Source organism: Diplotaxodon limnothrissa, linkage group LG18 (assembly GCF_057381915.1).
Source record: "Diplotaxodon limnothrissa isolate DT_005_m linkage group LG18, D_limnothrissa_male_GT1.1, whole genome shotgun sequence".
NCBI lineage: Eukaryota > Metazoa > Chordata > Actinopteri > Cichliformes > Cichlidae > Diplotaxodon > Diplotaxodon limnothrissa.
The window spans coordinates 10,914,113-10,929,428 of record NC_140613.1 but is presented as its reverse complement, the minus strand read 5'-3'; the positions used below and the strand labels follow the sequence as shown (position 1 = coordinate 10,929,428).

The window sequence follows — 15,316 nt, the reverse complement described above, 5'->3', positions numbered from 1 at the left end:
TAAATAATAAAGCAACCTGCACGCCACTTTCCCTGCCAAAATACCAATCTGTCTCGCAACATTGTATTTACGAACGAGAGAGTAAGCTCTAAATAGTTGGTAGTTTGTTAAACTGTAATAACTATATGGATTTCTTCATACAGCAAAATGGGAAAGACACATATGGAGACGTATAAATCATTGTCCCAATTCTTCATAAATCTCATTTTTCATAGTCATCCCCACTGCACTCGATGTCAGAATAGGAGGCCTGCTAAATGTACAATGTATAACACAATGTGCTCAGGGCAAACACCTTCATTAAACCTTACAAGTCGAACATATAGCAAGAATCACATTAATTGGTACAAGCCTTGCAGAGTTTTGCACCTACAAGCTCTGCATGTTGATGAGGAAGAGCACCTCGAGCAGGCCGAAAAGATGTCAAGCATGGAATGATGGAGTTTAAATGATAGATACATTATAAAACGCCGAGTCACAAAACATCTGTTCATCCAGCATAGTAAAAAATGGCCACTATAGGTTTTGGAAATGGTGTGAATGTAGTTTGCCTATTAAAAACTGGTGTTTTTTTTGAAAATTCTAACAAATTTTTTGATAAACTGGTATATTTCAACCAGTGACAGGTGAGATGGATAAGTGGCTGGATAGATGGATGGGCTATATACGCTTTTCAGCTACAACATTAAAACCACCTGCTCAGTAATGTTTGTATCCCCTTTGTTTCACCTTACCATACCTTAGCAAAATGTAGGCAAGAGCATTGGCTGTGACGTTTAGATGTTTGCTGCAGTTCAGTTAAGCATGAGTTCAGAAAATAGCACAGGCTAACAATAACAATTTTGCTATTGTTTTCTGGAGAGTGCCTTTAAAAATAAAACGAATCCACTATAGTCGGAGTGGCTTGCTTGTGACTGGGACATTTTAGCGCTAGCAGAGTGGCTTGAGCTAGTAAATAAAAATGGCACACTTTTAGACAGCTGCTTATTAGCTTTGTTTAGGGCGCACCACCCAGCATCTAGACGGGCATTATGCAAATGTGTTGCATGTTGACGTAGGTCCGTATTAGGGGAAAAAAGGCTGAAGTGCTAATAGTGTTTTTAAGCATTATGTGATGTTTCAAAGTCCCATCAGTCGGACTTACTTTTTCCAGCACATCTCTCAAATACTTAATCTTGAGACGTTAACACCTTGAACTCTTTGCCATGTTCATTCATATTAAGGGTCTCCTGATGAAAAGGGCCATTCATATCAAGGAATAGAGTTATGTAATGTTTGGATGTGTACTTTTATATATGCAATGGTAATGAGCTATTTGGTTCAGGTATTATGGCTAATCAGTTATATTTACAGTTGGTGAATATTTTTAATATACCCTCTTTTTTTTTTTTTTTTTTTTAACCAATGATGTCTGCTTAGCCTTGAATGAAACCATTGAGATTAAGAATCTCTTTTGTAAAAATAGCCTGTGCCCAGAAAAGCAGCAGTACCTACCATGTTTTTTTTCTAGCTTTATTTGTCATTATGTTGTTTTGGTTTCTGAATGAGTAGGAGCAGAAGCACCGTGTACTGCTTCTGTGTTTTTGTTGCTTCATTCTTTTTTTAGTTTCTATAGATAAAGGGCCCCTTAGAAAATTTAATGAAGAGGCCCCGTCATTGTTTACGTTTTTTCGGACTTGATAGAGTAATTGAAATGAATTGTACATTCAATGAACAGTATTAAGTCTGTTTTTGATCCTAATACCTTTACCGATAGATACGACAACCTAATGGAAGTTTGCTTTGTAGATGAAGAGAAGTTTGAAATGAGACTCGGTGCAAACAGCTACCGAAATGCCCCCACTGGGTTAATCAAAGATGCTTCTGTTGCCCCTCCCAGCTGGATGTCAGTCAACTAAAACGTGCGCACACACTCATCCACCACGAATGTGTGTGTGGATCTTTTAATGAAGCCTTCTTTGTCCCAGTGTCAAAAGGTTTAGGCTGATCTGATGCTGAAATGAGGCCGACCATGCTGAGCTTGAGGTTTTGAAGCTCTTGTTTTAGAAGTCGCAACAGCGTCACCTCCCACAGAACACACATTCTGGCAAACATTTGCAGACATAAAATTTGTGCCGCGGCCTTTTTGTTGTAGCTGAACTCACGGAGTTGGGAGCTGTGCTCATTTAGATCCTAGATATGCCAGGCTTGTCATGTACTGAACCAAAGACAATCTCTCTAATGAGAGTTGCCTGATATAGTTACCTGGAGTGTTTGCACTGTCTTTACTTCTACAAACACCTCTGCCATCTGTATGTCTCAGCCCCCTCCCATATGCACATTTATTTTGGATTTTATTGTTGGGCATGCCTGCAAGTAATCACTATCATTTTTTTGTTGACATTGTTCCATGTGCAGCTTTACTCCAACTCTCCAGGGATAAAATAAATGGTCACATTCATCAACACCCAAAAACACTCCAATATACACTTCCTTATACTATCTCTCTCATCATATCAGGCCCTGTAATCTAGTCATCTATCATTAATTTTTCCCTTCTTACAAATGAGGAAACAATAGCATGCCAATTAATCTTCATCAAACACCCACGGTGCCTTGCAAACATCCCAGTATTGCTGGTGCTTTTCTCATTTTGGCACTGGAGTCTGTGCAGCCTCGTTTATCTTCAGCGCTCTCTCTTCAACTGTTTCACAGGCCAGGAAAGAGGAAATCCAAGATTTAGCAGGCTCAGAAATAAGAACAGTGATACAGTATTAAAACCTGGATTATAGTTGTTCTTAATAGTCTTCTCCATGAGTGCACACAGTGCCAAATCTGTCTTAATATTGCCTGGGGTATATGCATCCCCCTGCCATCCTCACTCTTCCTTATTGCAATATGAAGCTATAATGGGGGGGGAAAAAGAGACAACACTGGTATTTTGTTCCCAGCTCTAATTGCAGATTGAAGACAAAAAGTGGGTCCAGCAGACACAAATGTCACTAATTTGTCACTTTGCTTTCTGAAGAACGGATCCACTATTAGCCTCACGTCGCGGGCTTCAGAGCAAATGACTGTTTGAAGGCAGTGGGGGCCTGTTGCCATATGGCATGAGACAGCGACAAAATTGAATAAACAGAGGAGATTTGCGAAAACAAAGCAGCAGGAGTGCATCATTAGACAGCAGTTGTCCGTGAGAGAGACTGCAATCCAAATAGGCAGAGGGGTCACGCAGAGAGTAACAAAGTGCGAGGATCAGTGTGAGGGCTGCCATAGTTAATTCTTACACTACTTGCTCCCCTCCAGCTACAGAGCAGTGGCAGGCATCAGATATGGCTGTTGCTGCAGTATGTTCCCACTCTAGCTGTTTGCCATTCCTTTGTAGTTCATCTTTTGTGGAATTATAGGAAAGTTAACTCATCCGGGTGATCATGTGATTCGCTTATGTGAATATCCTTTTTAATCAAGGAAGTCAAAGGTCAAGGTCGGCTGCAGAGAGCAGTTGACTCTTTGTTTGGAACAGATTTTAAAAGTCCAACTTTTTTATATATCTATATATTTAAATTGTATAAAATCGTTTCATGCACATAGAAGGTGCAACTCACTGATTCCAGAAACACATTGTCATTTAATTCCTCTGTATTTATAATACCCAGAATGGAAATAAGAATGAGTTGAGGAATAAGTAAGCACAAGTGGTTCATCACACCGCATCATGTTTTAATTACTTTTCACAGCTCATCAAAATAAATAGTTTCACTTCTTAAAAAGGGAAAAAATTCTACAGCTGTGCTTGCAGCTACAGCCTGACTGATATATCAGTGGATAATAGCTACTCGTTAACTGTATACTTATTTATTAGCATCGGATAAACTAAATTTTAAAACCAGAGACATGAGAACGCCCTTCAAACATGTTGGAGGGATGTTGTATAGTCGTTCCACCAAGAGGGCGTTTTGCAGTTCTCATGTTAGCAACACCTGTTTGGAACAAGCACAACAACCAGCTGATCCAGCATAAACAAGTCATCTATGACTAGTAACTATAAAAACAGTTTTGTTTTAAACTGCATTGTCAGAATAAAAAGAAATTTTGGCCGAAACATCATGTTTTTAAATCACTAAATATCAGTGTTGGTCTTAAAAATCCTATATCGGTCGAGCTCTACTACCAGCCGTGAGATGTGAGCCATAGTGAAGCTGGTGACATAACTGCTAACATCAGTAATACAACATGCTCATAATCACAGTCATGCATGATGATGTTTAGCACCATATATTAAGTGTTTCAACATCACAGACTGGATATGAAGAGACAGCTTAGCATATGAAGCTAGGTTGACGCTGCTTTGAATTTGAGCCAAATTGGGGCTTAAAGAATAGCTTTCTTTTGGGTGCCATGTTTTCCAGTTGGAGCCAGAACCTTTCATACATGGGTGGAATGGGGGGTGTAACATATAAAAAAAAAAATGATTGGAGCACATGGCTAACATTTGCACTACTATAATGGTATGTTAGTACATAAAGGCATCCAAATAAATGGTAAAACTGCATATGAAATTTAATAAACGGATACAGAATTGCACTAAAACACTAAGTATGTCATACGGCTGTCTGTTCAAGGATATTTTTTTTTACTGCAGTCAAAACAGCAAAAGTCTTTAGTATTTGAGTGGAGGTTGGATTTGTTTGTTCTTTGGGTAAAACCAATGCATGTCCATGTACAGTATGTGGATTTGTGCACACAGGTTTTGTACACTGTGCATTAATGGTGTTTGATCAGGGACAGATTGCTCGTAGGCTCTAGCGCATCAACTCAAAGTAGGTCAATAAAAGCAGGTTGACTGTTTCAGTTCACTGTTCACATCTCTAATTCTTTCACCCCAAAATACTCCAGCTAATTTTAAATCATCAGGGCCTGATGTATTTGGGTTAGAGAGTCACACCTTTGCACATTCTCCAGGATTCATATTTCACTGCTTGGGGAGAAAACATCTGGTTCCTAATAAAACCTAATGTGACCACAGCTCAGGGCACATTAGCTCACCCATCTCATTATATGAATGAGTCATCTCTACTAGCTTCATATCAGATCAATGTAAGCTGTGTCATTTCTGTTTTTGCCTCATCAGTTTTATTTGTCTCCTCTTTGAAGGAAACTGGCCAAGAAGCGCAAGGAGACACTGAGCAGCACACGCCAGGAGATGACAGTGATGGTCAACTCGATGGACAAGAGCTACACAGAGCAGGGCACCAACTGTGACGAAGCACTGTCCTTCATGGACACACACAACCATACGCTGAACACCCGCAGCGAGTGTGCGCTCACGCTCAATGGCCGCAGCGAGTGTGCGCTCACGCTCAATGGCCGCAGCGAGTGTGCGCTCGCGCTCAATGGCCGCAGCGAGTGCGCCCTCACTCTTAACGGCCGCAGCGAGTGCGCCCTCACTCTTAACGGCCGCAGCGAGTGCGCCCTCACTCTTAACGGCCGAGGTAAGACGGCCCCACATCGGCATACCTCCCTTTTTATGCGGTTACACTCACAGAGCAGGGTGGAAGCAATTTATTAGGTTTGGTCAGGTGGGAAAGAAATCAGACTTGGCTGCACAGGAAATATTCAACCTGGGAAAACCTGAAAATGTTTTCCTTGGTCTGCTTTCCAATGAACTGTTGATTTAGAAATATTTTCAAGAAAAGGACCTGAAGTCATGTCTCCGGTAAATATTGGAGTTTTGAGGTTGCAAAAGACATCCTTGCATTTGTCCTTAATAATGCTGGTATCAGAACTAAGTGGTGAGACAAGGCGGTGCAACGTTTTCTCAATAATATAAGAAAAAAAAGTGTATAAAATAAATTTTTAATGACCAATCTTAACATTAGGGATTATTTTTGCTTTAATACGCAATATTTGTAGTCAGCATAAATGACATTACTTTATGGCTCTTGTGAAACTGCCTGTTGTCCCTCTACAGGGAAACTGCTGTTTCACCTCAGCAGAAGAGAATTGGATATAAACATCTTTTGATATGATTTTGATCAAATTGTTTTTTTCCTCTCTAGTGGAAACTTCCTTCTTTAGAACCCCTCGAGGGTTTCATCCACCCTTTTCAAACATTTCCTTTTAAATTGCTTCAGTTTCTCTAATTAATTTTTGTTAAATTAATTAAAATTCCTCTGAAATCTGCAAACTTACCATTTCAGCTAACTGTCACTAATGCCCACGCTAGTTCAGTTGCAGAAATGGTCGTCCAAACGCATGTTAATAGCCTGAAGCGAGCCTTGTATTGAGATCAATATTCAAGACTTCTTGAAATCCCAACGCTGACCTTAAAGCTTATCAGCAGACATTAGAGCTCCAAAAAATCCGTCGCGAGGTCCCAAACTCATGCTGTTTCCAATTCATGACAGAAACACATAGCACGTACTAGATGGGCTCTGGTGTGATAACCTGTTCTCTCTGTCCCAGGTTAAAACTAATACTTTGTTGATGGACGGCTCTGCTAAGTCTGCACCCAGGGCTTGACCTAGTATAATCCCAGTCAAAACCATCAGATTAAAACTGCACAGCAGCTTCTGTCTCCACACCCCTGCAGGGGCTGAGCCCCAAAGATGCTTTGACCTTGATTAACTGTCTGTTAGTGTCGATGTTCAAATCTGGCCCCTCTGTCTGCCAGCGCAAATGATTTAAATGCATTATTTCTCACTTTGCCTGTCAGTTGAAAGCCCTCTCACACTCCGTGACCTTACGTTATTGTCGGTCGTGTCGTTTTGGCTCAAAACATCATCGCTGACAGATTATAGTCCTGAACATACTGCCTGCGTAAACCCCGTCGGCGTAGCATTTCTGTTGACGTTGCATGAGGAGAAAATGACAGTCTTAGGAGTAAATGTCACTTCCTCCATGGTTTGTGTGACTATTGTTCTACTCTGGCCCCTTTGCTCTATCTCAATGTCAAGCTACCTAATGATGATATCTTTAAAGCAACTGACTGATCTTTAACTGTTTTTTAAAAGTAGCTTTAAAAACTGAATTATTAATGCTTTTGGAGATTTGCAGGCATTCATGGACTTTAGAAGACTTGGAAAAAATGTGCAAGTTAAACGTGCTTTTTTTTTTAACTCTTTTTTTTTTTCATTTTTACTTTGCAAACTTTTCAAAATGAATTTTGCGTATATAAATGAGACAGAATAGATTTCATAATCTATGTTTACTAATATTGATCATAATTTAGACATGAGGATTTTTAAAGGAAAGCTTTATTATTTGAATGTAATGCAGGTTCCTTGCGGCCTCTGGCTTTGTGAAATTGACAAAATAAGAAGCAACTTGTAGCAACTTGTAACTTGGCGAATGCCGTAAAAACACAGCAGCATGCATAATGCATTAGGCTGTTTTAAAGAACCAGAAAAATGACGAGAAGGATTGCATGCAAAGTCTACAAAATCAACCAAATCAACCTGGACTCCACGAGGTTAAGTGCAGTTTATTTCTCATACTTGTGTGCTTTGCACGGCTCAGCCCAAAACACAAAGCCACATATTTTCTCACCTACTTCTTTTGGTGTCGCCAGTGCAGTTTCCATTTAATTTCGTCAAGGTCTCCTAGATTTCTGCTTCCATCACAATTTAGTAGATGTGAAAGGAATTTTATTTGTGTACTTAAAGTAGCTTTTCCCACAGGGTAAGTCAGAAACCTCAAAGTGATCCTTTATAGCACATGCAAATTTCAAAAGCAAGACTTGTAAAGTGCATTATTACACTGGAATTTTACTGCAGTGGGAGTTGCTTCCACGATTAATAACTCTAGATTAGACTATTAATGCCTTTTGTTCTGTTCTCTTCCCCCCCATCTGTAGCTGGATCATCACCGTCGTCCTTCACACTACCAAAAGCCAACACTCTCAGTACTTCTATCCCCACCAACTCATACTACCCAGGTAAACATATTCTATTTCCTCGTTATAATCCAGTATGTCAACACAGAACTGCTTACTGCACAGCCTAAGCGGTGCTTTTAACAAATGATGAAATGAAAAGGGGAAAAAATAGAAACGCCACAATAAATAAATAAGAGATGAAGTTTTATGGGCTCTTTTTTTATGTAAATTACAGCCTATTTCTGTAATGTGTGGTATGAATTTACCTAATAGAGTTGCTTTAAAAATTAGAAAACGATTTTACAAATGAGAAAGCAGCTAGATTAACTTTAGATGGCTTTACACTCTGCTACATTTCTGGTTATGTTTTATATCACTTTGCCAAGATGGATTTTAGCAGTTTAATTATGACTTCAGTTTATCCCAAATAATATCCATAATTGAATGTCTTATGTAATCAGATCACAGCCCATTGATTAAATGGGGTAAAGGGCAGCTAGATTTATAATCAACTAAAGTTACTGTATAATTAGCTTGAATTTAAAATATGATCGGTTTCTTGTTATGCTGCTTGGCAAGAAACCAAAAAGCTGTCCATTAATTTCTGTTCATGTTATTTTTGTGCGTTATCTTTAATTATCTTTAATTTACTGCAACTCTTTTTTTCCTCCTCCAACTTCTGCGATTGTTTGGGGGTTTGAGCAGATCCCTTTGTGCCAACTGCTATCTTAGGTGAGACACAATTTTTCCTTTTGCCATTGCTGTTGAGTATTTATTCTTATCTCTATGCTAAAGAAAATGACCGTGCATTACATTTGTAAGAATGCTGTTTGAACACCTAACTGTGAGGCCAAAGAAAAGCACAATTTTTTATTTATTTTATGTATTATTTTTTTGTTTCATTCTTTTCTTTTGGATGGCTCTTTTACTAAAGATGGCTTCCTCACTTCCATACCTGCCTGCTGCTTCCCCGTCTCCTCCTCCTCCTCCTCGTCTCCTATTCCTCCACCCTTCCCTAACTTCTTCCCCCCTCCTCTCCCTTCCTGTCCAACGAGGGGGCTCTCCTGGGCTGAGGCTGGTTTCACTCCATCCCATCCGCATTGCGTGTCGTGCGTGTGATGTCACATACGTGTTTGACCTCTCATATGCATGGACAGACATGTGGACTGGATGTGGGGGAGTGTCTAAGAGGGGCAACGGGGGCGGGGGGCAGTTTGCCCCGGCAACTGAGGCGACAGCATGCTGGAGCCGTAGCAGCTGCACTGAGACACAACAGGCAAAAACTGTGTGAGAGGGAGGCCCAAAAACGCTCTCACTTAGCCCCCACAACCCTCTCCACCTTTAGCCAGAACTTCCAAAAGCAGGATGCGTTGAGTCTGAACATTTAAAGTCTAGCATTAGCTGTGCTGCCCTCCCCTCCCCTCTCTCCTCACTATGCATTAAACTCCCTTCCTCCCCTCCCCTCTGAAACGACAACCTTTTCTATTATTCTTTTTAATGTCGCTCCCTCTGCCTTTGGCTAACTGCTATTGACCTACTTGTTTTTGTTTTGTTTTGTTTTTTCCAGTGTTTATTCGTCTTGTTCAGTGATAAAATAGAATTATAAAAAAGCTTTTTGTTCTCCTGTTAATTATTACTGGCCTTTGTTGAAGATGCACAACAGCCCAAAGTGCGGCATCTTACACGAGCAGATGCATTTTCTACCAGCGAAGCCCGCAAAGTAGCTACTAAGTGGGGCACTAGGAGTGTAATAATTTAATACTCAAGGACAAAAAGAAAGATGCAATAAGCAGCTCGACTCCAGCTTCACCACAAGCACCACTGCTGCATTTTTAAGTAGGCAACTTTAACAGTTGTTGTTGTGTTTTTTTTCCTTTTCACATTAGTGCAACTTAAAGCAGTGTCTTTCATCACCGCTCTTGTGACAGCTGCTTATGTTAGTTCCGCATTTAATGAAGCGTGAAACGATTAACATAAAATTACAGCAGCCAGAAAAGGTTACATGCTTTCGGTTTGTGACACATTCAGTCACGGCATTGTCTCATCATTCGAGGTTAATGATCAAAACTGATTAGATCACAGAGTATCGGTTGCATTTCTGATTTCATCGCGCACTAGTTTTAAAAAAAAAAAGAGAATGAAAATGGCACAAATACAGGTGTTACCCCCCGAGCACAAATGGAAATAAAATTATAGCAATTAGAGAGAGGAATTCAAAATGTCAGAACGTTTAAAAAAATAATTAGCTTCATTAGCGTATGCAAGTCGGCGATCTGAAACAATTGCAGCTTTTTTTTCCCCAAAGACTATCATTATTTTTTTTTTCCCTTTTGAATCCATGACTTCCTTGTTTTGTTTTTATTTTTTCTATTTTTGTTTTTTTGTTTTTTTGTTTTTTTTTGTCTTGCACTGTTGAAATTGCCCCATCCATCCACTCAACATCCCCCTTGACTAGGCTTTTATACCAAGGCAGTTTGAACTGAGAAGGCATGTGATCTTGCCCTGTAGAGTAGCTCAAACACTACTGTAACAGGTTCTCATGCTGGATTGTTGCTTATCCCCTCTCTCCTGTTTCTTCTCCTCTCTTTCTCTTTACATACGTAACCTCTTATGTATCTGCTATCTAAAAAGTGCCCATTAATGGTAAGTTTTCCCAAGTGGGCCCTGGGTTGGGGGAAGGAGACGGTGTTTACTCAGACAGCATGCCGACAGTGAGAGGCTGCTTCTGACACGGGCATTACGACATTTATTGCATGACAAGTGGACATGTTAGCATCTCACCCACCCTTCCGTACCGTGCCACCAAGCCACCATTAGCTTAGCATGGTCAAAGCAAACACAGTGCCCCATGGCAGCATCACCACATGCATTCTCCTCCCATCTCCGCTTCCCTCTTGGGTTCTGTGTGTTTTTTGTTTTTGTTTTTCTATTTATTTGAGGTTTGGTTTTTATTTTATCTTATTTTGTTCATTTTTCGGGGAAGTATGGGTGGCAGGGGTTGAATCCACGCTGTGTCTGTGTGATGCTTCTGAAGGTGCCTGCTGCAACATGCTCACTGTGGCCCACCGCACCCCCTCACATCCTCCTCCTCCATGTTTTTGGACACCCTCCATCATCCGCTGGCTCCCCACAGCATCTGTGCCTTATGTCTGCCACTGACTGGATTACAGTATGAAAGAGCTGGAAATGGAGTCTGACTCTCAATATGAGCTTCAGCCCAAACCAGCATGTTGTACTGCCAGTTAAAAAAAAAAGAAAAAAAAAAGGAAAAGTTGTTGTTTTTACAACACATTGATGGGGATTTTTATGATTAAAGTATAATGTTTCTCACAGTTGAGAGCCACTGCTGGTAACAATGTTAAAAGCTTGTAGCATAAGGGTTTCACTTAGAGGATCTTGTTTTTAAATGCCGATGGACTCCTGTACAGTGCAGTATTTTCCAGCCACACTGAGACAGATGGACCTAAACCTTCCCACCACATGACTCATTCTATTACTCAATGATGTTGTGTTGTTGTGACCATCCATAACAAACAGATTACTAGTCGAGTTGTTGGTCAATCTGGAGGGTGGTGACATAATGCTAACCAGTAAATGAGCTAATGTGCCATCTGTTAAGGAGAACAGTTGTAAGTCAGATATGAACACCTAACATTAAAGCTAGATAAATCAACTTTATATGTAAAACAACTTCAAAGGAAACCACTTTCATTTACTGCTTCGAGCATTATGTCACCCGTATGTATCTTACAGCGATAAATTGATGACCTGTGATGTGACTTTAGCTCCTATTTCCTCTTGCTGACCCGCTCCGGCCTCTCTGTCTCTTTGTGTCCCACAGATGAGAGTCAGAACATGGGCAGCGACACAAGCAGCTTGGTCCAGTCGCACACTCACTCCTTGAGGAAACGGGAGCCCGTCGACGTGCCGTATCAGACGGGTCAGCTGCACCCGGCGATCCGCGTGGCGGACCTCCTCCAGCACATCACTCAGATGAAGTGCGCAGAGGGCTACGGCTTTAAGGAGGAGTACGAGGTAGGAAGCAGCCCAGCTGTCACCTCCCACCATTAAGGTTGCAAACCCAAATAAAGCCTGGTGATAGACTTGTAACATCTCCACTGAGGTTCTTGAATGGAAATTTTTATCAGTCTAATACGAGGCCTCATCTGTGTTATGGTGCACAGCCCCATGTCTCTTTCGCTGTCTCTCTCTCTCCCCTCTTTTTTTCTGCCTGCCTCTCTCTCTGTTTTGCACCGCACAGCAGAACTGTTTTGTTTCTCCCCAGATGCACTTTTATGATAAATTGTTAATGTACCCTGTCTCAGTGTGTTTACGGTGTGATTCGTTTTGTTGTTCATCTGTTCCTTGTTGTTTGCAGCGATTGTGCATTTTGTGTGCATGAGTGTGGTGGGGGTTTTTTTTGTTTTTTTTGGGGGGGGGGGGTTTTGGTCAAAAGCTGTGTCCCAATTCTCCTTGGAGACTCAGCTGTAGACCAATGCGAAATGCACAAACTGCCTGTGTTAGACCGCGTCCCCTCCTTCACCTGAAACGGGTCGGATTATGCTGTTGCATAGTACTGGTAGCCTACTGCTTGTCGCGCAACAGCATCAGTAATCTGTCACTGCGCTTCTTACTGACACCAAACAAAAGATTTTCGCCCCATAAGGGCATCACTCTCATTTCCTCGCATTAGAGTCTGGCAGGGTTTGGCGGCACTCCAGCCCTCCTTGCTGTCCCTCAGCACCACACCAGTCATCCTCAACTCGCCCCGACGCCATGTTGTAACAGACTGGCTTCGAGCTAAATCCTTCAGTTTCAATATATTATCCGTATCAGTTCGGCCTCTTGTCACATTTCTCTCTTAACGACCCTCACATTTGTTAACGTTCTCAGCTTACTTCTTTCTCTTACTTTCTTATCTATACCTCCTGTGTTTCTTCCTTGCTTTCCTTCCTCTTCTCTTTATCTCCCACCTTCTCTCCATCAGCTACGTGTCAGATTTATTGGTAATTAACTCCCCACATCCCATTCATGATTGTGGAATGAAATAACGTCGTCTCCCATTGCTACCTTCAGCATCCGATCATTGAGGGGTTTGGAGTGCTTTGGGCTGCCTTCTGGGTCTAATCCGTTATGGATAAAGGGAGTTTGGGGTCCACGTGGCCAACATTGCATGGATTAATAGCAGTCGATCAACAGAGACGTAATATGGAACAACTGGCTGCTTACCCTGCTGTCACCTTATTGTCCACAGGCTGTTGCAAAAAGTCCTGTGGGGTGCTTAAAGTGTGCAAGGGAGCTCATTCTCACATGGCTAGAGCGATTCATTTGTATGTTTTGTTCCACTGCTGTCTTATAAATATATATATCTCTATCTCAATCTGTCTTAAGGTTAATGCCCTTTTATTTATTTTTTTAAAATAACCGTTTATTTTTCATGATGAGATTGGAGCTTAGTGCACCTCTAAACCTGTTGACTTACACTGTACTATATCTCTCTCTGACCCATGCTTCTTGTTATTCTGTACGTTAACTTTGGATCAGATAAATGAGGTAAGAAAAATACTTTTTTTGTGAGTTTATTTATTTTAGACTTGTAGATTTATATCACAAACCTGACAGGATCAGTAATGGTTGCTGGCTATTTTTAAGACCCTGTGGGATTAAAATATCACCTTTTTTTTTTGGATTTAGTTTGAAAAGGGCATTTACCAACAGATGTTATGCAGCATTATCAAATTATCTGACAGTGTTCAGTTGGTGAAATATGTAGAGCAGTGACATTTTTCTGTTTACTTTTTTCTTTAGCGTCACTGTGAAATGCTTTTTCTTCCCGTAGTCAGACATTGTTAGCACCACAAATCCTCCGCAGCTTGATTCTGATGTTTATAAAGCTTTTCAAAAGCATACTTAATACCCTATCAGTTATTAAGAGCATAATTTTTATAGTAAAAGTGCAATAGTTTGAAAGATAAATGGAATACCAATGTATAATTAAAGTGGACTGATCAATGATATACCCAGTCCAACAAAGTACCAAATTTAATTCTAAGCTCGGGCTACCTTGTGGATTTATTGACTGGAAATTGAATGTTACCGTTAGAAGGGACACGATAAACACTTTAAACTTTGCAAAAGCCATGTTGTATACTTTGCAAAAGCTTTATAAGGCCGTGTGTGTTACAGACCTAACAAAGCATTTTGCATGTCCAGCCTCCTGCACCTGGGTGCACATTTTCACCGTGCAAACAGGAAGCAGAAACAAGTTTCAGCGTCATTAATGCTGCCATGTCATCACTGTTTCACTTGTGTTCGGCCTGTTTCATGTCGACAGAAATGTGTTGTATCTAGCCTACTGTGAGAATCCTGAAATTCTTTAAGCTCCAACCACAAATGAACACTAGTCAGTCTGAATGAGCCTCCTCTCCTCACATAGTAAAAGATTAATTAATACAGAAGCAACTCACTAAACGTTCCTGCTTCTGTTCGACCATCCATGTTTTCTTTTGGGTTTTTTTGTTTCTGATTTGTTTGTTTTTTTGTTTTTTACTTCACCATGGTGTGTACTTTGTGTCAAATGTTTTATCCCTATCCACAGAAATTACTCTGCTTTTCACATACGGTTAAGTAGTTCCAGACAAAGAAACAGCATAGCGGAATAACTGTGCAGGGACTGGAGTGCAGCAGGTAGCCTGTAATTAAAAACATACTAAGTTGGATTTCTGCCAGTGGGAATAATTGAGGAAGGTGAAAAACTACCTGCAGACAAGCTGCAGTAAAGTACAATTCATCACATACCTTTTGCTACTAAATACTTTTTACAGGTGGAGCCTTCAGTTGTTTTTCGATACGCGTCGGGCGAATAGCCATTTATTCCCTCTATGTGCATTTAACCTTTAAATTGAAAGCCTTCGTGTAATCTCTACCTCTTGGGACATTCATTATTTTACCCCCATGAGAATTCATGATCATAATGGCTGGAGGAATATGACTGTAGCGGGGTCACTCAGATTAAGAGAGAGCTATTTTAAAGTTGCCAGGTAACGCCTTTGTGCTTGAGGATGATTTGTCCTTACAGGCTTGATATTAGACTTGTATCCTTCACACCGACAGCACGACATTGGCCTGTGCGTTTCCTCAAGAAATACTGCCACTGGAGGAGGCCTTTATAATCCATCTTGGGGACATGCTTCCATCTTCAGTGGAAGGATGGAACATATTTTTAGCATATTAAAGCTGTTTCTCAGTGAAATCACTAATCCTTAGGACTTCATACAGGAATATGTCCTTGTGTGGTCTCTGAAAGGCCTTTATATGCTAGACAAACTGCCTGCTGCCTGCCACAGCACTGAGATGAATCGAGCCATCAAGTCTTAGAGCAGTGATGATTGAAGACGATGCCTCCTACTCCTCACTAAAAGGAACTCTCAAACAGTCTCTTTAACCTCCGTTAAACGTTCC

At 40.8% G+C, this 15,316-nt stretch overlaps 1 protein-coding gene across 2 annotated transcripts in view; it reads left to right on the top strand.

Moving 5' to 3' along the window:
• LOC146613138 (receptor-type tyrosine-protein phosphatase mu) overlaps positions 1 to 15,316 on the top strand; it is a 164,447-nt gene that overhangs the window by 115,786 nt on the left and 33,345 nt on the right. The window contains exons 17-22 of one of the 2 annotated variants that reach the window (XM_085378523.1): positions 5,134 to 5,351; positions 7,835 to 7,915; positions 8,561 to 8,587; positions 10,487 to 10,498; positions 11,697 to 11,890; positions 13,400 to 13,408. In XM_085378523.1, coding sequence (XP_085234649.1) covers positions 5,134 to 5,351; positions 7,835 to 7,915; positions 8,561 to 8,587; positions 10,487 to 10,498; positions 11,697 to 11,890; positions 13,400 to 13,408 — 541 coding nt within the window. Of the gene's footprint in view, positions 1 to 5,133; positions 5,442 to 7,834; positions 7,916 to 8,560; positions 8,588 to 10,486; positions 10,499 to 11,696; positions 11,891 to 13,399; positions 13,409 to 15,316 lie in introns of both variants that reach the window. The other variant, XM_085378522.1, reaches the window with a different exon arrangement.